Source organism: Poecile atricapillus, chromosome 5 (assembly GCF_030490865.1).
Source record: "Poecile atricapillus isolate bPoeAtr1 chromosome 5, bPoeAtr1.hap1, whole genome shotgun sequence".
Lineage (NCBI taxonomy): Eukaryota > Metazoa > Chordata > Aves > Passeriformes > Paridae > Poecile > Poecile atricapillus.
In genome coordinates, this window is record NC_081253.1 from 34,393,846 (window position 1) to 34,414,681 (window position 20,836).

Below are 20,836 nucleotides of genomic sequence, written 5' to 3' on the forward strand. Positions count from 1 at the left end.
ATAGTGGAGAAGGACAATCCCTTCAGAGGATTGTTTAATAAATCACTTTCAGACAGGGAACACAAGAGAAATGGAAAAGTCTTAGACCAGGGCCATTCGGTCCCACACGGTTTACATTATTGATACGCACTTGTTACGACCAATACTCCTTAGTGAATTTCCATATTTTGATTCTTGTTATTCAACATCATCCAAAATTAAACATGAAATTTTAAATATTTCAAACCAGTCCAAGGTAGTAATTGGAGCTGATGGAAATTGCACACGCTGGCACTATTCCTGCTGCCCGTGCTTGCCTGGCTGCAGAAATGCCACAGACACACTGTTGCTGCTCCTCTATTTTCAGCAGTAGCTGACATTTTACTGTAATTTATTCTCATTTTATCCTCTCCTTCTTAAAAATAACAACAACAGTACTGTCCTAATAATAAACCAACAGCTCTGACATCCAAAAGACCTTTTGGCAGAGGACAGTTTCTGCCAGTAAAGGGTGCCCAAGCTCGGCACACGCGGATGTCTTGCAGAGTATGTCGCGTCTTTCAGTCACACATTTTCTTTTCAGTAGCCTTTCCTTTCCAATGCAGGGTCACAACTGTCAGCCACCAGCAAGATCCCATTCCAGCCTGTATGTGGTGCAGTTTTTGATGGCCTCCTCCTCCACTTTTATCTGTCAGAAGCACTAAAGGCTCCCACAAGCCATAAAGTGTTTCTGACATTCATGGCTTTTAGATCCTGGGTTTCAAAGAACTGCTGAAGGTTATGTTGATTAAGCCCAAAGACATATTTCTAGAAAGCTGTAGCTTAAATAAAAAAGGTGTTTTGCTGTCACAGCAATCAGCCAAAACTGTAACTGAACCAGAGCATATGGGAGACAAAAGCCATCGGGGAAACGTGTGATGTTCCAGGCTGCTAAGATTTGTTATCTCCAGCAGAGATCAGAGGCAGTGGGAAAGCAGAGGAGGCATTTAGCTCAATTAAAAAATAAACAAATAAAAACAAAGCCTTGTATTGAGCCAGATGATGGCCAATTACCTGCCAATTAAGTGAGGGGTAAGAAAAATCATTGCTTCTTAAGAGTGCTATCAGACAAGAGTCCTTTTTGTTTCATGAGAGCCCCAGAGGGGCACTCCAAGATGCCTCTGGAGGATGGAGCTGGAGATGTTTATTTAAGGAAACAAGAGAAACCTTCACTGGGAGCTTTCCTGAAGCCAAGATGAAGGCCAGCTCCTTTTACTTCTGAGAAGTCTCTGAGAACCACACACAATGGGATTCATGCTTCTGGCAAATTAACATCCCATGGATGCTGTCTGCAGCAGATCTGATAAACATTTGCATCCACTATGAATTCATGCCATGATGGAGCATTAAAATTTCATGTGAGAAAAAGAAAAATTGAAAATTGCTTCTGGAGCTGTTTGGTTTAGGCTTCTCTGAGTTGCAGGGATGGTTCAGTCAGCAGACATTGTAAAACCACCAGTTGCTTCATCTAGCAAGATTTCAGCGCTTATTAGATGCAAAAGGATGTTGGGGTACAGCAAGGGCTTTAACCAACAACTGAAACTTTTTTAAAAGAGAAAAATTGCCGAGGCCTCACAATCTGAAGGCACATTTGGAGAAAGGTGACCTTTTACAGGAGGAGCTGAGGTGCAGAAACGCAACCAAAATTATTTCTTTTTAAACTGAAATCTCAGGGAGTAGGTGAACTCTATTCAAAGTCATTTAAATAAATAGGATTTTTATAGCTCCTGGCTGCAGGCTTGGCTGGCTCCAACGTGTTTGTGCACGTGTGTGCAGATTACTTTATTCAAAATGCTTCCCTTTCAGTGCTGATATTTTCAAATTCATCTTGTTAGATCGAGCTGAGGACAAGAGCCCTGGGAATACTGAGTGCTGTGAGGTCTCTTGGGAGCCAGCTGCTCCATACCTCCCAACATGGGGCTGTATATAACCCTGCTAACAGTGCTCCCCTCTCCCACCACTCTGCCTACAGCAAGGCAGAAAGCTTCCAAATGCTACCTGAAAAATCCTCTTTTTCAGAAAACAGAGATAGGGTGGGTAGTTTACTCCCTCCAAGTGGCACAGAAGCACGCTGAGGAACTTTCCAGTGTTAACCACCATGTGACACCTGCATCCCTGCTATCCACCAGGGGAAAAGCATGCTAATTCATTACCTCTTCTATTAAATAAATACTACAACCTTTGGTTAAACACCAGGCTTACCAAGCCAAAGCAAAAGCAGTATTTTAACATTTTACCAGCATTTGCTTGGTGAATTCTTGCAGCTAGCTCTAACCAGCAGCACGAGCTGAATCGATCCCCAAGCAGGGGATGGCAGGGCTGCTGTGAAAGATGCCAACATAACCATGTTGGTACAGATTTACATGTGCTGGACCTACTCTGCCCAAGGAAATGCTGGCTTGCCTACTAGGAATACCTCTAGCTATGCCATTATTCCATGATTTTGGGACTTGGCTGTTTCTTAGCATGGTCCAGGCGTGTGCCAGGTGAGCATGCTCCACGCTGATTTCCAGGGTGAGGGGTCTTCACTGCAAATGAAGCAAAAGTTCTCAATTTCACTGAAAAACTTGTGTTCAAAAGGCCAATAACATCAAGTAAAAGACTATGTGAAAACACTTGCTTTGCAAGGACTGATCTCCTCGCACACAAAATGCAGCACTTCCCAACAGGCTCTAAGGAGATGTATTTGACTATACATTTGATCACTTTGAGTGATTAGGGTGTCCCCCAACCAGGGACGCTTACAGGAAGTGCAAGAAATAAATGTCCTTTTAAGCACGGTTTATTCTAACATATGCATTGTTCAGCTAAAATAATTCACTGCCTCCTAATGAAATGAGCACAACTAGCTCCAGGAATGAATGCTCACTCCCTGGTGATGGGTATTTATGTGCAGGGACAGAGAGTCTGTAATACAAGATCTATCCTTAACGCCTGAACCCATTTTATCTTCATTTCACACGATACAAGTGAACCGAGTGTTGTTTTGGGACATAATTGATCTGTAGCTGAAACAAATCTCTGCGAGGAGATGAAATAGTGGATAATCTGTAGTCTAAAACCAGCTGTTCTGCTGAGATCAAATTATTACTTTGGCACTGGAATGATGAGCTGACAAGGGAGCGTGTTCCAGCACCTGCCGTCATTACCGGGCACCGCTGCCGTGACCTCTGGCCACACTGCTGCCAGGCACCAGAGATAATTGACAGCACAGGGGGATCAGCTCCCACTTCCTAAACTGATGGACCTCACCTGGCCTCAATTCCGAATGTCAGCATTTTCAGCAAAAATAAAAAGGCAGAGGAGGCGGGCGAGGAGGACGCCCAGCACCAGTTGGAGAGCTGGGACTGCAACCAGCGCCAGCAAAATGTTGTGGGTTGAAGCTGAGCAGCTGTCTCCACTCTCTGTGGTGGTTATAACACAGCACAAATACCTGCAAAGATTTCCATACAATTTCCCTCTGCTTGCACATCACCCACAGTTATCTGGAACCAAAGCTCATCGAGTCCCTTCCAGCAGTGCCCTTCCACAGGGATCCAGGCAAGGGCTGTTTTTAATACATTTTAATACATTTCTCTGTTTTAGGCAAGGTATTGTGTGCTCACGAGAACCTCACACAAATGGGACAGAAATGCAGGGAGGTCACAGGTTTGCAGCTGCCTTTTCTTTTTCCCTGATCTTCTTCTGTGCTTCCCTGATATTCAGAATGGATTTTACTTTCTTAGGCCTTCACTCTTCATTAGAGTTTTAAGGGTGAACTGTCATTATTATTCCTGGGGTATGCATTACACCAGGGGGTTGTTTTTGGTTTACAGAATTCAAGCCAACCCTGTTGCACATCTCAAGCTCCCCTCTCTGGAGGCAGCAATATACAGATGCTTCCACCATCACTGTTGTTATCCTGAATTAGACACCAATTTGTAATATTGTACACATTTTGTTTTCCTGGCACTTTAGGATCTGAGTCAATCCCAAAACATCAGGATCAGAAATAAGTGAACATCCCAAAGCGTAAGAAATCAGAGTAAGTGGTGGCATCAGGGTCTGGCCACCACTCAGGCTTGGCTATGAATCTCTGTTTTACCATATTCAGACTGAACAGCATTTACTTTGAGGGTTTCAGCTCCACGTTGTGCTCATTAAGGTTGTTTTCTTAAAGCACGAGCATAAACTCTCACACAAAATGTATTTTTGGTATAACCACTCTCCAGTGAGCAACATTAAGCTACCAGTATTATTTTTCCTGCACAAAACAGTGCAGGTTTGTCAAAATCAGCGTGATATTTCTGCCTTGCCTTTTGACATTTTCAGGTTTATTATGTTCAGACGTTACCTCAAAGCACTTCATTCTTTCTCTCTGGAAGGACTAATGACCACCAAAGGGGGAAAAGAAACACTGCATGCTATTCAGTACAGCATGCAGACTCTATTACCCTTTGAGTTAAGTTCAAACACTGAGTACCAGTGGATGAGACCGGTTGTGCTTCCCCTGTGGAAACACTGCCTTGAACTAGGATTAGATCCTCGACTTTTCAGCCAAACCTTTCCCATTCCACCTTCCCATGATGATGTATGACCCCAGGCACATCTCTCTTGAGAGGTCAGTGGCAGCTGGTTCCATACCCTGCAGGGTTCAGCACTCAGAACCAGCTCACGTGTGGTGAGCAGAGATATCCCTGCTGTTGGATATGTTGAGTTGGGCAAACCCCTCCTCAATCCCTCAGTCCCACAAAGACACATCCTCTATCACACCCTGGCCAGCTCCAGTCCTCCAGCTCCTCAGGCCAGCCCCACACAGCTTTCACTAGCACACATCCATGAAAACTCTCCCCTGGCATGTTATTTTTGCGGAGGATGCTCAGGAAGGCCAACTTCTCCCTCTGTCCCAGCCTTCCTGGGCACCCACCCAGGGTCTGTGTGACTGTGGGGCTGTAATTTGTAATTAGTGGCCAGCTTTGGGGTGGGAGAGTTGTTGCTGAATTCTGCAACCTGCACAATTGTGCTGACATTTCTGAACTATAAAAGCCCTGCGGCTGGCATCTACAGAGGAAACCTTTAAAATTGATCCAGTTTAGCACAAAAACTGTTGGCTAAGCCTCTGCTTCTCCACCCCTTGACACAGCTTACAGCAAAAGACTTTGCTTTTCTTTTCATATGGATTTTAACAGTAATTCAAGCCCATTGATCCAGGACTCTTAGTCAGTGTATTACAATACAAGATTATTCAGCTCTCTCACAGTTGGTTTGTCTAATTTCATTTTATTCCATAGTAAATTGGGATTGGAGGGAGGGAGGGTTAGAGGAAAATTGGCAATGTATTGTCTAAATGCTGAGGAAAACAGAGAAATGTTACTCAAAGGAAAGCATAACACACTTCCACTTGGCACAGGCTACAATAACTTAATTACATATTTAATATGTATTACATATTAATTACATATGCAGCTATATCCCTCTCCATACCTCATCTGTGCTCCCAACTTCCATCTCTGTTCCACTGAAGGATTTGAGAGGGTGGGTGGACAAAGAGAACAATAAGTAAGCCTTAATGACATCTGAGCAAAGCTTATCAGTGAGCAGAGTGAGATGATAGAGTTTATACCATCTTCTGGCTGAGGTTAATACTTCAAATCTCATTACTCTCACCACTTACACCACATAACCTTTCTTTCTGTGCTTGAAAGAAAACTGCTCATTCGCTTTACTACCTAAAAAATCCATTTATAATTTAAAAGTGTTTGCAACCACAGTTGTTTCGGGTTTTTTTATTTCCATTGGCGGGTTTAACTTTACTCTGCTGTTTGTTTTTCTTAAGCTTCAGTAAGGCCAGCATTTGTTTGTAGGGAAGAGGTTTACATTTCAAGAGTAAGATCATTAACAACATAAGGTGGTTGAAAGAGGGGGTATAATTGGCTCCACTGGCCTAGAGGGAAGATCAGCTTCCAAGAGAAACACCACCTAATTAACACTGTTTTATTTTTAATAATGTCCTCCTCTGCATTACCAACATTTTTATAGTATTCATCCCAGCAGCTTCTGTGGTCTGGCTTAGCCACATGTATTTTGCAGACACCCAGGCATCAGACCCCTTCATGGATGGACAGAAGGAAAACTCTGATCAGGCACTAAACAGTGGGGGGAAAAAAAATAAATCTATGGCCTGTATTTAATTTTAAAAAACAAACAAGCCTAGACAGAGCCAAAAATCCAGCTACTTTTGCTCATGTTAAATATTTGACTCCTGGTCTGTATTTTCACCCTCCACACATGACTCAAGGCAGAACTGCTGCCAGCCTGCACCCACCCAGCATGTACCTCTGCAAAACTGGGAAACACTCCACCTGCAGCAGTGATCCTTATGTCCTGGGCATATTTTTGGTCCTGGAGCCTCTTGCACCTCGAAATTTCCCAGCAAGGTGGTGGGAGCACACTGTCCTGAGCAGGAGCACTCCCATACCATGCATCCCACACCTGCCTGGGCATCCCTGCCAGACCCAAAAGCTGAGATTTAACAGGAGCAGAGAGGGAAGGACAGACTTCCACCTCACACCACAGGGAGGTGGGTGCAGCCCCCAGGCTTACACAACCTCCCCAGTGCTCTGCTCTACTCTGAACCAAGGGCAGCTTCACTGCAACCACAAAAATGGGAGAGAGAGTGAAAAGGATATTGCTGATCTCGAGCATGTGTGTGGGTTTGAGCTGCTCTGAATAATTTAAGTCAGGCTTCTTTGATCTCTCTCCTGATCTAGACTGGCTACTACTGCCTTGCACATGAATCAGACAGGCTTCCCAGGCAGCTGGGGATGGGGTGCCTGCTGTACAATAGGAGCTGAATGGGAAATGCTGAAAGACAACTTAAAGAGACTCTTTAATCAACCTGGACTTCAAATCTTGACCTCTCCTCTCTGCACGTGATACAGCTGAAGGATATCGAAGGAGACAAGGGGAAAGAAAGGCTGTGGGAGAGCTGGGGAAGCTCTTGGCCAACCCAGAGAAGGGGTCAAAAAATCCCTGTGGTGGGATGCATGTCCAAGCCCCCAAGAGTTCTGGCAGGGGAGGCTCTGAGCTGCCCCTTCATGGGGGATGCACAGCAAACAGCAGACTGCCAGCACCTGCTCATCACTCCCTGAGAAGGATGGCATGAGTTTTATACAGCAAATCAACCATGGGGACATGGGCACGGGGATGTGGCTTTGGCAGCCCTGCAGCAGGTGGGATGTGAGGAGCAGCCCAGTGCCATCCCCATTAGACACAGGCTATCCTGGAGATCTGCAGCCATCCTCCCTAAAAACCTCCCCCAAAAAATGCTTCCTGGGGAGCCTCAGAGCACCCAGCAGGCACAGACACAAATCTTCACTCCACAGTCCATGGCTGCACCAAAACAGGAGCCTGCATTTCCACAGCACCAACTCTCCTCCTAAATACAACTGGTAATTTCAAATGTACTTTTCACACCAAGCCACCAAAAATAATTGCTAAGTAATATATGCTAATGAGCATATATCTGGTTACAGCTTGGCAAACTCAGCTTGAAGATTAATTGTATATTGACCCAGTCTTTTAGGGAGAAGGAAGGAGAGGTGTGGGAAGGGTCCCTGGGCTACCAAGTTGCATCCAGCAGCAGCAGCCTGAGGCTTAGACCAGAGATTTTGGCACAAAATGAGCATCACCTTGTCCTGTGTCTACAAAATATTGGTTAAAACCATGACAGGCAGTGCTAAAGAGGGGATTTTGAGCATTCAAAAGAGGAACAGGGGATGCTAAGGCCAGCCTGCAGAGCTACAGGGACATACCTGAATTACAGACTGGGACAGCACAGGAAAGCAGGTGATCTGTCAGTATAACACAGGGATAAGCAATAGAAGAACAAAAATAATGTGACAGATCTGAAGGCATTAGGTCAGAAAGTGCTGGGTGACTTTTCCCCACCAGCTGGGGAGCTCTGGGAGTGGTGGGGTCAGCATGGAGCTGGTTGACTTTATCTCTGGGACTATGTGGAGTGTGATACCTGTCAATATAAAGGGAGCAGGGCCATGGGAACACCAATTACCACAATAGTGCCTGGTATTCAGCTACTCACTGTGCCTGCAGCATTTCAGTACCCACTTCCAAGCACAGGACAGGCCTGGAAGACCATGCAAATCTGTGGCATTCCTTTCCTTGCTTCTTAGCCATTTTGGGAAGAGTTTAAACTGCTATGATTATTGTAAGCTGTTATTTCTACACAAGCAGTGGAAAATGGCAGAAGAAGCCATTCTCCTGGAGCAGAGCTGTATCACATATGCCTTCTGCAATTAGCCTTTGCTCCCACTCCACCCTCTGAGGCTGGGATGCAGCTCACTTTAAACTCAGCTCAGGTTCACCCAGCACAGCTGGCAGCTGATCACAGCCGGTGTGAAACATTTTGTCCACGCCAGAAGCATGGTCTGGCATGCAACTGCTCTCTTGTAACCCACCCAGCACAGCAGTTGTGTCCAACAGCAAGTTGGAGGCGTCCTCCTTCCACCTGGATTTGTGTGGCAGGCACAGCTCTGACCATCACACCTCTGCTGTTTATGTTTCTAACAGGTAAGGTCCTGGGAGGGCAATTACAAACACATAAATGCATGTACTCAATTTCCATGTCTGTAATTACCTGGAGGCCACTTTGCCTCTTGCCAGCCAAGGACAAAACACCACTGGCAAGTGTGCAAGTGTTGCAACTCACTGCATGACAAATGCTGTGGGGCAGCCTTGCCCAGCAAACCTCTCCTGGAAATCTCCATTCTGGGTTAGGGCCACACTGCAATGCTTTCCCAGCACTTCTGGGGAAAATCCCCCTCCCCAGAGACACAGCTACCCCACAGCCTGTCTTTCTGCTGACAGGCACAGGGCTCCACAGCCCCTTCTCAGAGCAGGAACTTTACTGAAGCCTGTCAGCTGGGCACTCAGACAGCATTTTACTGCAGAAGGGAGGCAGAGCTGTGCTGCCAGGCCTTCAGGAGCCACACACATCATCACACTGCTCTGCCAAGCAGTGTCCCCCCATCTCTGCACACCCCCTCCCCTGCTCAGATGCAGACTCTCTCTGTGCCAGCATCTCTGCCACCACAGCTTTCAAAAGGGTCTGCTTAGTCCTGTTTTGCTGTAAAAAGCCAAAAAGTGTTTAAATCCCACCCCCCACTTCTGTTTTCTTAACAAGCAGCAGCTCCAAATACCATGGGGGCAGGCAGCATGCTTTGCAACCCAACTCTTCCCCTGGATTTCTAGGGTCTGTTTCAACAAAACTTCCTCCAAAAATTAAACACAACCAATGACAAATAATATAAAGTCCAAATGGCCAAATCCCACCTGCCACAGAGTCTAAATGTGACTGTAAGGAAGGGGCTAAGGTGGGGCTGGCAGTGTTTCTCACCAAGCACAGGGCCATGCCTGCTGACAGAGAGAAGATGGGGCCCTACATCTCTGCAATAAATGTAACATGAACATTTCATACCCATGAAACATCCACCCTGTTAAATGTCAGACAGCTGCCCTGCAAGCATGGCTGGAGGTGCTACACAAGTACTGCTGAGGTAAATGAAAAAAGAACCCATAAAGCAGTAGTAGGTAATTTTTGAAGACTGTTGATTGTGGTTAAAAATGAGTTTCATAATCACTTGGGAGAGTTATGGCAGGGAACAGCACAGAACTTTGATCATGTCTGTAAAAATAAATAATCTGAATTGGTTAAATAAAATCCAGGCATGAGAAGACAATTTACTGACTGTGAATTTCTAAAAGCCAGGGGATTAGTCAAAGATAACTCTCATTTACCAAATGTGTTTAACAGAAGTACTTGCAGAAGATTGTTATGTGATACACTAATTGTGTATTTTATTTTGAAAATTGAATATGGAGATGTTATTAAGAAAAAAGTACAGCCCACAATAGGAACTGTCAGCTCTGCCAAGCAAAACTAAAATAGGTTCCCCCTTCTGTTCTTCAAACAGTTGTTTGCAATATGAACCAGTGAACAATCTGAGCTTTTCTCAGGGCTTTTTTTTTTTTTCTAAAGTCCAAGGCAGGGAAGTAAATCTCAGCTCTCGCCTGGATGAGACTCAAGACACGCACCAGCTCCAGCAGCTTATCTGGTTTCATGGAGCAAATCCTAGTGCAAAAGCCTGGCCTGTGCAATTAGGTGAAGCTGCCTTGGGGAGCAGGGGGAGATGGGGCCTGAGCCCTCACCCCATCACTGCTGGGTGAGCCTGCAGGGACAGCAGGGATGAGGCAGCTCCGAGGGACTGTCTTCCACCCAGCTATTTGTCCTGCTCAGTCAGCCTCTTGGCAGCACCTAACCCACTGGAGAGCCTGCCTTGGCTGCACAGGGAGGGGGGACTGCAGTAGCCACGGGTGCATTAACCTCAGCCTCATTTCACTGCCAAGGCTGGCAGAGCTAGGACTTCAAAAACTCAATAACCCTTTGAACACGTCCTGTGCATAGGGTGAGCCTCAGAAGGACAAAGCAAGGCAGCTATCAGCCCACAGATGTCAGAAATAGCTCTCCTTACCCAAGGCTCAGGCTTAGACACATTTTTTTCCTGCTACTAAGTGCTCCTTTCCCCTGCCACAACTCCATTGTGGTCACAGCACAGGGAAGCACCAAGCAGCAGGAGCAGAGCTGGCAGAGCTGGAGGGCAGCACATGCAGAACACAAATTCATATTGCAGTTGCTCACAGGAAAACAATACCAAGACTATAACACAACCAGGAACCAAAATAAAATATAAAATAACACAGACAATATGTACTCCTGCTCTGCTCACACATATGAACAGCAGGAAAAGAAACAACTGGCATGTGCAATCCCTTCTTCCAGAAATCAAGCTCCTCATGAACTGCAGACCTGGAAGTTTAAGTGGTTGAGCACTTCATTCAGGTGACAGCCAGCCCCTTTTAGTCTTCATCAGCAGATATCCAGAGAGCTAACTCATAGACATAAAGCAAATCTACTTAGGGAATAAATGTCTAAATAAATATGAGAGATGGGATGCTGATCTTTTAACGTTCCTCTGCAGGGTAAATAAAATTATGGGTTTTTTTTCACTTCAATTCATTTATGCTATTTGTTTATTACTGCATGATGAAAAGGCTCAGCATGCCTACGGCTTACCGGGTCTTCCCTCTGTCCTGGAGCATGAGCTGAGCACTACAGAGAGGGCAGGTGGGCACACAGAGCCATGGTCATCCTCAGATGGGGACACAGACAACCCAGGGCTGCACCAGCCTCCATCTGAAGCTTTTTTGGTGGAAGAAGAGGGCAGTTACCAAAACAGAGACTGAAACCCTGGAGCAGGCTGAAGGAGCGTGATGTTGCACGGCAAGTTCACCATATTCAAGTCTGAGAGAGACAAACAGCCTTTCTCTTAGTTATGTCCCATCTGCCACCTTCATTTGGCCATTAAAACCATTTTTAATATGATAAAAGGAGTAATACTGCCTGACTAATGAATGTCGAATTATCGGCGTAAATGTGCCAACATTTATTTATTTATTTGCCTCACCGAGAACATGTTCTCTTCTGTTTGGTTTTCTACTTTAATGACCACAATTTATCATACTAACTAGGCCTTCCAGTTTGCTGAGTTTTGTTTCAAGTTCTGCTTTTTTGCTGAGACATCTGTGAGGGAGCAGATGCAGGTAAGAGAAGTAATAAAACTAATAAAAAAAGCAATAGTAGCTGTCACCAAAAAGCACAGGTGACCAAACCGCCTTCATTTACTCAACAGGGCCTTTCCTTCTTGCTCCCACTTGATGATTTTACTGCCTTCTTTCCACCAATATTTTACACTGCTTATGGCAGCCCTCTGCGAGGAACGCTAATTCCTAATTTCCAAGTAATTTGCTTTCCCTGCCTCCCAGCAGGCAGCAAAAGGAGGACGGAAAGCTGAAGCGGAAGGACGTGAATTCAAGTTCTGCGATGAATTTGAGCCACGCACCATGGCCCAGTCAGGGGTTTCAGGAGGCATCTGAAGCTGCAGAGCTGGCTCAGTCAGAGCAGGGATCCTGTCCTCCCAGAGGAGGATCTGCCACCTGTCCCACACGTGGGGGAACACTGCTCCAGCTGCACCGAGGCTGTATCTATTTCAGAGCAAAAGAGAATGTGTTTTCCCCACCTGTCACAACTGTGAAATGTACGGATAGCGTTTACTTCCGAGGCATTCGTCACTCAAATTAACAGGCAATCTGTTAGTCTGAGTGCAATTAGCACCCCAAACTTCACTCCAGACATGTCTGGTAGCTGAATTTTGCTCACAGATCCTTCAGCAGCCTGGTGTTCACTTTCAGTAAATATATGCCAATGTAGGGAGTGGCAAGGCTGTGAAATCCCCAACAAATTCAATGTGAAGCAAAGCTAAACACGCTGCTGGAGGCTTGGCTTTGCCTTTGCTAGAAACTGTGATGGAAAGTTCACAGTTTTACAGACTGAAATTGAGCACTCAGCTCACCTGAGACACAGCAAATGGAATGAGTGAGTGTAACCCAGCCAGCTGGGGCTGCCTCCCACTGCCTCTTCCTGCTGCCGGATTTCAACTCCACCGCTCCTGCCACGTGAACGTGCCCCTTACACACAGACACACATCCTGGAACATGACTTCAGCATTTTTAAGAGGTACAGGCGGGCAATATGAGCAGTGTAAACACTTATCTGTGTCATGGAGAGTACAATCACAGCACAGAGCACAGCCACACCGGCACAGGCTGCCTGTTCTACCCTGGCCCTCAGACCTACCTTCCATATTACAGCCACATCATCTGCAGCATCCTCAGATGCCCACCTGGATCACTCCTTTAGTGGAATATTTCTTTAAATATAATGTGAAATGCCAAATAACAATGGGCTTATGTTCTTTGAACTCAATGTTCACCTCCCTCTTTTGTGCTTGCCAACATGGCAACAGGCTAATCTGCAAACCACACTGAAATGTTCCTTCACAAATGCAAAATTTGATGTAAAGAGGACTGAGGGAATGCACAACCCAGGCTTCCCAAAAGCAGTACAGCTTTCATCTACCACAGACTGGATGCTGGAGATTGTTAGGCTCATAGCTCCAGTCTCATACCCGAAGAATGTTCATGTTCATCCAGCAATCACTTTATTTCTTTTTCTTAAATGCTCCACAAACATTGCCCAGAGCTCTTCCCTTGCTTAGTCTAAAAATCTGTCCATACCTAGCATTTTATTAGGATTAGCTTCTCCAGTCCTCCAGTGCTTATCTGCATGATTCTCTGATCTTTCCAACCCCACCTAACCCACCCCGTACCTGCTGGCAGCACAAGTGAGAGACCTGCGAGGTGTCACCTTCCAGTGCCACAGCTTTCTCCCCCATTTCTCCCTGGATCAATCTAAATGACTCACACTCACAGCACCTGTCACAGACAGCAATGACATTGCTCTTGCTCTGTGCACATCCCTGGCATTTTATCATCCTCTTCCACCATAGTGGAGCTGGTGAGAGAGATGCCTGCTCTTTTCCAGCCCAGCACCCATCGCTGCTCCCCCAAAGGCAGAAGCAGAGGGAAGGAGAAGAGCAGCCTGCTTACCCTCAGGAAGGAGAGGTCTCTGTTGTGCTCGATGCTGGTGATCTCCAGGTTGCCCATCACTACCTCACAGTTCTCATAGTACTTGCGCAGGGCCCGGTACTGCTGCTCCAGGTCAGAGAGGGAGCTCAGCTTGTTCTCGGTGCCGGCACACACTGCAAAAAAAGCCCACAGCACAATCAGTCAGGCCAGTGTGGAAGAGGGGCACTGGAGCACATAAAGAAATACAGTCTGTACACAGTGATACAGCGAGCTGCAACAAAAATCTGTGATGATTCAAAGGACTCGGTCACGCAAGTCACACTTGAATACCAGCAGTAGAGACAGGAAAGTAAAAATACGGCCTGTGGTCATCTCAGCAATTTAAACACCTCTCACCAAATGGGCTGAAGTACATATTTACCACCAAATGCAGATAGTTTGAAAAGGCAGAAATGCAGGAAAAAGGCCAAGCAGGTTGACCTCAGCAGCCAAAGGGTCAAACCCAGGTCTCAGCAAACCCCTACCAGTTCTACCAGTGACAGAATCAGACGCTGGGCAGAGGCACTCCCATCACAGGCTGAAGGACACAAGGCTGGAGGGACCTGTGCATCCAAGGTGACCTGGATAACTCAACATTTTCACTATTCTCAATAGTATTTTGGACAAGCCAAGAGCAACCTGAGCAGAAGACTTACACCCAACATTGTTTTCCTTATCACTTTCCTTAAGACCCCAGCTCTTCCCGGCTTTATAAAATTAAATAGGACAAAACCAGCAAAAAACACAATGTCTTTCCACAAGTCCCCAGGCTGAATGCACAGCGAAGGTATGTCAGGAAACACCATCTTAATACAGTTTTCAAAGGACAACCTTCAATATTACACCACTCTGTTCTACTTTTTGAAGCCCAGTAAAGAGCCAGCACAGAATCCCAGCTCAGCTGAGTGCATCAGCCTGTTGTCATCATGCAATGACAAAAAAAAAATGTAAAAAAAAGAGAGAGAGAGAGGGAGAGAGAGAAACAAATACAGAAACAGCATTTTATGTGATCAGCTTTTCACACATTGCTCAGCCTGCCCAGACAGCGAAGCTGGTTAAATGGTCAAGTGTGGGGCTGGGCTGGTTTTGGTTTGTCTGCTTCAATGCACTTACTCTTCCTCTTAATCAGCATCTTGTGGGTTGTTCTTATCTGTGAGCAAATTAATCTTGTGGGTTGTTCTTATCTGTGAGCAAATTAATCTGAGTATATCTAAATTTTGAAATGGTCATTATATTACACAAAACAGGAGCCTGACAAGAATGGCATTTCTGGAGCCAATCCCTCTCCTGGATCAGATCGATACAAACAAAACTCTCCATGACTGGAGGCATAATCAGTAAAATTGGCTAAAATATACTCTTTTGAATGATGCAGGTCCTTTTTATAAATACCAAAAGTAATTAGGTTTCAGAGTACTACAATTATTGACTGTTTATTTACTATACACCATTCCCCCTTTCTTTTTTCTCAGTAGAAATGGGAACAATTCTGATCTCTGTTCACTCTGTGGCCTCTCTGCTGCAGAACTATTTGCTCTTGTGCCATGACTCCCACGGGGAGGGCAGGCATGGGCTGGTTTCTTCACAAACCATTCACAAGGTAAAGAGTTGATCAAATCATTTTTGGGTTCTGGGGGGCTAAAGAGCATGGATCAAAGCTGAACACCCACTGCAAGGGCTGCTTCTCCAAACAGGCATTGGGTCTACCCACCACAGGAAATGCTGGAATATTATTTCTTTCTATCACCTGGAAAAAGTAAAATTTCAAAGTTCTTGCCACAGTTAAAAATTTAAAATGTTAGACCTATGTTCACTGTACAGTGTTGAAGAAAAACAGAACAACTTGGTTTGCTCAAGTTTTAAAATAGAAGCTAGCACATCATTTTGAGGCTTATCTTAAAAGTATGAACATTCCAATTTTTAGATTTTCTGTAAAACCTTACCACTTAGAGTAAATCATACCTAAACACCACTTTAGTCATAATATTTTTAACAGCTATTTCGGGAGATTCCCAAGATGGAAAGACACAGTCATATTGGGACCTCACGTAGCTCTGGTGGACTGGGAACACTGGAAGGATTAAGCACTGCAACTAGGAGATGGCACATCTTCCTTTTTTGAAATACAAAGCCCTGTCCTAGCTCATGTATACAGTTTTATTCAGAAAACCCTCGAGACCTGCCCTTGTGTGCCAGCTCTTCAGGGAGACACATGTTTCTGCCTGCCAGGATACCTAAAAATTCTTGCTTAGCAATTACAAAATGGGTTTGTGTGTTTCTTCCTTAAATATAGCAGTATCTATGACCAGACTGATCAGATTTCCAGCCAGGTAAGTATTCTGTCTTAAAGCTCCCAAGGACTAATAAATACCTTCAGTTCCATTTTGCAATCCATGCTAAGGACCAGCACAGCTCAGAAAACAATTCCTGCAGCTCAGCTAATAAAGCTATATACTGCAACACTGCTATTCCATGCTGCACACCCATTAAACGTTTCCTGAAAGCTAATGCAGCCATTTGTTTGCTGTGAGGAGGCAGAAACACCTGGAGCCTGTTCTTGCAAGAGGATTGGGCAGGGGTGAAGCCAGCCCAGATGTGAGCCAGGGCTATGACTTTTATTTGACTGGGATTAATTTTGTACAGCCAAACCACTGCAATAACTAGTCCCAGTTTTTGATATGGCTATTAATCAATTATTTTGAATTAAAAAAAACCACAAACTTTAAAGCTAATTTAGAATAAATCATGTTTATCCTTTAAATTCATTTCACAGCAATTCCAAACACTTAATATCTGTCTTAAAAAGAGAAATTTCCTTCAACAAAAAATTGGTCACAGATTGCCTCAAATCAAGGCACGTACCAAAAGTGATTCTCCTACATCAGCTGAGGGCTGCAGAAGTGCACATTTTCTTCCACTGGTACCCAACCAGCAGTACAAGTTGATGCAGAAACAGAACTCAGAGCAGGAAAGAGCTTTGACCTGCACAACAAGCTGAAGTCACAAAGCAAATGTGGGTATAATGATGGATCATTAATAATCCATTATTACAATGTCATGAATCTCCTCAGCTTTGCAATGTATGCTTTTGATGCACCTAATAATTATGTCACATTCGAAATACAAAGAGGAAACTACCCCAGTATTTAAGAAAAGTAGGTTAGGTCCTTCACTTGAAGAAGGAAGGGCTGGGACCTCCCATCCTTTGCAGAGAATCCCTTAAAACAGAGATAAGATATGCTCATGGCAGGTTTTTCAAGGCAAATAACAACTAGTGGGGTAAAAAGGCATTCCTGCCAAGAGAGGGAAATGCTGCTGCCATGGACCATCACAGAGCTGCTCCTGTTGGCCCACTGATGCCAGGGAGCCAAACCTGGGAGGGACCCAGGCCAGAAAGCAGGCTGTGAACTGATACTTTTTTGAAGTCTCATGCCCCATTTTGAGCCACATGAGCCAATTCCCAGCTGCTCCAGAGTAGAAATAATTGTTCTGGGTCGGATTTGCCAAGGTAGTTAAAAAGCACTAAAGTAATTGCATGTGAAGTGGGAGCTGAGCTGGAGTCACACAGGATTCCCCGAGCTCAACACAGAGCAGGAACATACCCCACTCACCTCCTGCTCCTCTCCTGGGACAGCAACAGGCATCTATGTGTTGTAGCAGCTCTTTAAAATTAAGTGCCAAAATAATAAGTATTTGCAGGGATGTTCCAGCTGTATACAGGCATAAACACAAGCACAACAAAATGCATTTCCTTGTCACACCATGCAAAACCATCGAAATCTGTATCTCATGAACCCTCTTCAAAGCACTTTGTTGTATATTGTTAGATTTGTTGTTTAAGACAGACCCAGAAATGGATGAGCAGCAAAAAAAAATCAAGATTGTGCGCTTTAACTGTTCCTGCAGCAGAACTTCTGCTGGTTAATAAAAAATACTCATTCCCTGTCTCTAACACAGGGCAAAGAGGAGCAGCTTTAAATGTGCCTCCAGTCTGAAGCTGCTCTCGTTATTGAGTATCCCTGGTCACATATTCTCTGCCTTGCATGGGGGAGCCCTTCCAGGGGCATTTCCATGAGGGAAACCCTCCAGCTCTTTCAATGCACATCCAGCAAAATCAGACTTCCCCTACATTTTGCCCAAGTTGGTGGGGGAAGCTTCAGTCTGACCTGGTTTACTGACATGCCACCAACCTCTCAAACCTATCTCTCCACCTCAACATGCTCAGCCATTCCTGCTCCTTCCATGTTCTGACAAAAAACCTCACAGAGTGTTCATGTGCAGAGTCACCCACCACTAAAGTCATCCCAAAGCTCAAGGAGACGCCTCTTCCATCCTGGAAGTCCCAAACCTGCAGTGATGGCAGCAAGCCAATGGCCACTTCTCACCTGCACCCTAGTCATGGGGGATTTTGGCTGGGTCATCACAAAAGTGGATTTTAGGCATTACTCACACATTCACACTTCACATTCAGTTGTTTACTTATTAGCAGCTACCTAAAGTGACAGAGTTTCAGCTCTTAATGGCCCCAATTACAACAGTAATAATCATCTGTATTGAAATGAACTTTTGTTTTTCATCAATATTCATGCACATGACTTGGAAATTAATTTTCCATTGACACTTTTTCATAAAACAGCCAAATCATTCAAATGCTCACTTAAAGGTGGCAAATAATGGAGACATTTAAAAATCTGTTAGATTCTGCTTTTCAGCCCATTATTTCGCTCTGCTCTGTTGATGATAAATCCATATGTTAAATTAAGAAATCACACTTGCCTCCATCTAGTACTGCTTCTTCTAATACTAATGGATTTTATAATCCTCCCAGCTCAACTTTTGGAAGGAGATCAACTTGTTTCATTTCTTATTCAACCCCTTTCCAGATCAGCCTGTATCTGGAGTACTAAAGAGTGGAATCCATTATCTCCACTGCAGTCACCCCCACCTGAAATCCTGGTAGCTCCTCTTCCAAAGCACACTCAAAGAAGCAGTGATGAGACATCCTGGTGGCTAATTCCAAGGGAGTTATCTCAAACATCTCAATATATTTTCCTCTGAACCATAAAACATTTATTATTTTCTCTTTGGCAACGATGCAGAGGAGCAGTGCCCTTGCTCTGCCACAGCCTCTGCCTGAAGGCAGTACAACCTCCCTTTGTCAATCAGTTTGTCAAGTGGGCCAAAAATACAAAGGGAGGCTCAAATTCTTGGACTTACTGGTTTGAGGAATGTCTTTATAAAAAGGGCAATCACATGTTCCTTCACCGCAGAAATGATGAGCCCAACAAGAGTCATCCTCTCAGAAATTTCTAACACATTCTTCTCTGGTACTTCCCACTTATTTACTTAATTAGCTGCGCTTTTACAAACATCACCATTATCAGGGTTTCTTGAAAGACAGCTAACAGAACTGTTTATTAATAATTGCAAACACTCGTGGCAATTTGTTAAGACCCCCAGATGGGAGGAATACTCAAGCCCCTTAAGGAACAACTAATTACCACAGCAATTCCCATTCACTTCTTTCTCCTCCACGCTCTCAGCAACAGCCTGGGCACCCTGTCACGTAGGCACACAGGAAGGGGAAACACACTTTTAATCCTTTCATTATTATTTTACAGTTCTCCTTGAATGAGATGAATTCTTCTTGCAATTAGGCATGTCCTAATGAAGCAAGGGCTGTCTGCACTTACAGTCTTGCAGATGTTTCCCATGAGAAGGCAAAACACTCCTGGAGGTCACCAGCCATTTTCCTGTAAACCCAGTGAATTGGGAGAGTGCTTTAGAATTGGAGGCTTTCTTTCCCTAGGTGGGAGGCTGTAATGAAGGAGAGCATAATTTTCTCTGTACTCCTAATTAAAAGCTCAGCTGGCACAAGTGTTTTCCTTCCGCAAGGTCTGCTCTACCCTGGAAAATTATCATCCCATTTGATTCCAGTTGCATGCAATCAACCCGGCTGCCATGAACCCCTGGACAGCCACGTGGCCACAAGAGGAGCTCAGCATGGCCCCCCAGCTGCTGCCCAACCTGTCAGGGTGTCCCTGGGATGAGGTGACACAGCACAGGCAGTGCAAACTCTTCCCCCATGTCATTTCTCCTCCAAAGCACAGAGAAGCGGTCCCTGGGTTGGATAGTACCAGGCACCAAAAGCATTAATTTCCTGAAATTTGGTCACTAAAATCTCAAATATCATCCCATATGCCTCTGTAAAAGCTTTCCAGTGCTTCCAGAAAAGTTGCAGGAAGTGTGTTACCAGCCTGGTCCCACCTCTAACAGACACTGATCATAATCCACCTACAAATGGAAGCTCATTCCAAATTTTATGAGCAGAAACAGCTGGGCACAGTAGAGACTGACAGCGATTGTGACTCCATCAAGAAGGATTAGCTATGTGTGATAACACTTTTCCAAGCTGATGAAAACCTCTCCTTGTGCCAAACTCTCTAAAATCCTTTTGGTTGATGGTACACAACATATTTTACCGATGTGCTTTCCTATTCATGCCACCCAAAAAAAAAAAACACCATCAGAATGTTGACCAGATTTATACAGCAACATTTCAAGGATATTAACTTGTACTGACCATGTCAAGCCATCATCACCAGCTTGTTTTATGCCAGTATTTCCAGCACTGTTTCTCTTTTAGTTATGCCATGTCTATATTATGGCACATCTACTGGAAAGGAAAAAATAAGAATAATGTTGTGCAGGACCTACATCACACAGCTACCACTAAAAAAAGGCAGAAATTAACACAAGAAGTTTTACCAATGGTTCTTTAGCCTCAAGTCTTGGTACCAAATTTTTTTCTCTGTGTACTTCTGCACTTTTTCTCCCTACTCTTCACGAACACACACACACACACCCCTCCTTTCCTCATTTTGTTCTATTTGAGGGTAAATAGTCGCTTCTTAACTATAATGTAGGTACTGGACTTGACAAGCAATTAAAGCAAACAATTTCCACTCATCTAACTTTGCCAAATTAGTCATCTACCATCTGCTCTATCATCTGTCTCTCCTTGAGGTCTTGCTGTGAATCTGGAAGCACTCACTCTGACAAGGAGGCAGCAGATAAGCCTCCAAGCTGGTGGGGAAGCCAAGGGATGGAGGTGACATGGGGGTGACACGTGGCACCGTGCTGCTGACCACCACCCCATCAGGATGGCTTTGAGGAGATGCTTGTGGCTCCAGTGGTCAAATTGGCAAACAACCAGCACACGTGTTGTGATAGGAAA

At 44.8% G+C, this 20,836-nt stretch overlaps 1 protein-coding gene across 2 annotated transcripts in view; it reads right to left on the bottom strand.

Annotated features, from left to right (window-relative positions):
• Window positions 1-20,836, bottom strand: part of ERBB4 (erb-b2 receptor tyrosine kinase 4) — a 559,751-nt gene that overhangs the window by 323,563 nt on the left and 215,352 nt on the right. For both annotated transcript variants that reach the window (XM_058839468.1, XM_058839469.1), the window contains exon 2: window positions 13,582-13,733. In XM_058839468.1, coding sequence (XP_058695451.1) covers window positions 13,582-13,733 — 152 coding nt within the window. The remainder of the gene's footprint in view (window positions 1-13,581; window positions 13,734-20,836) is intronic.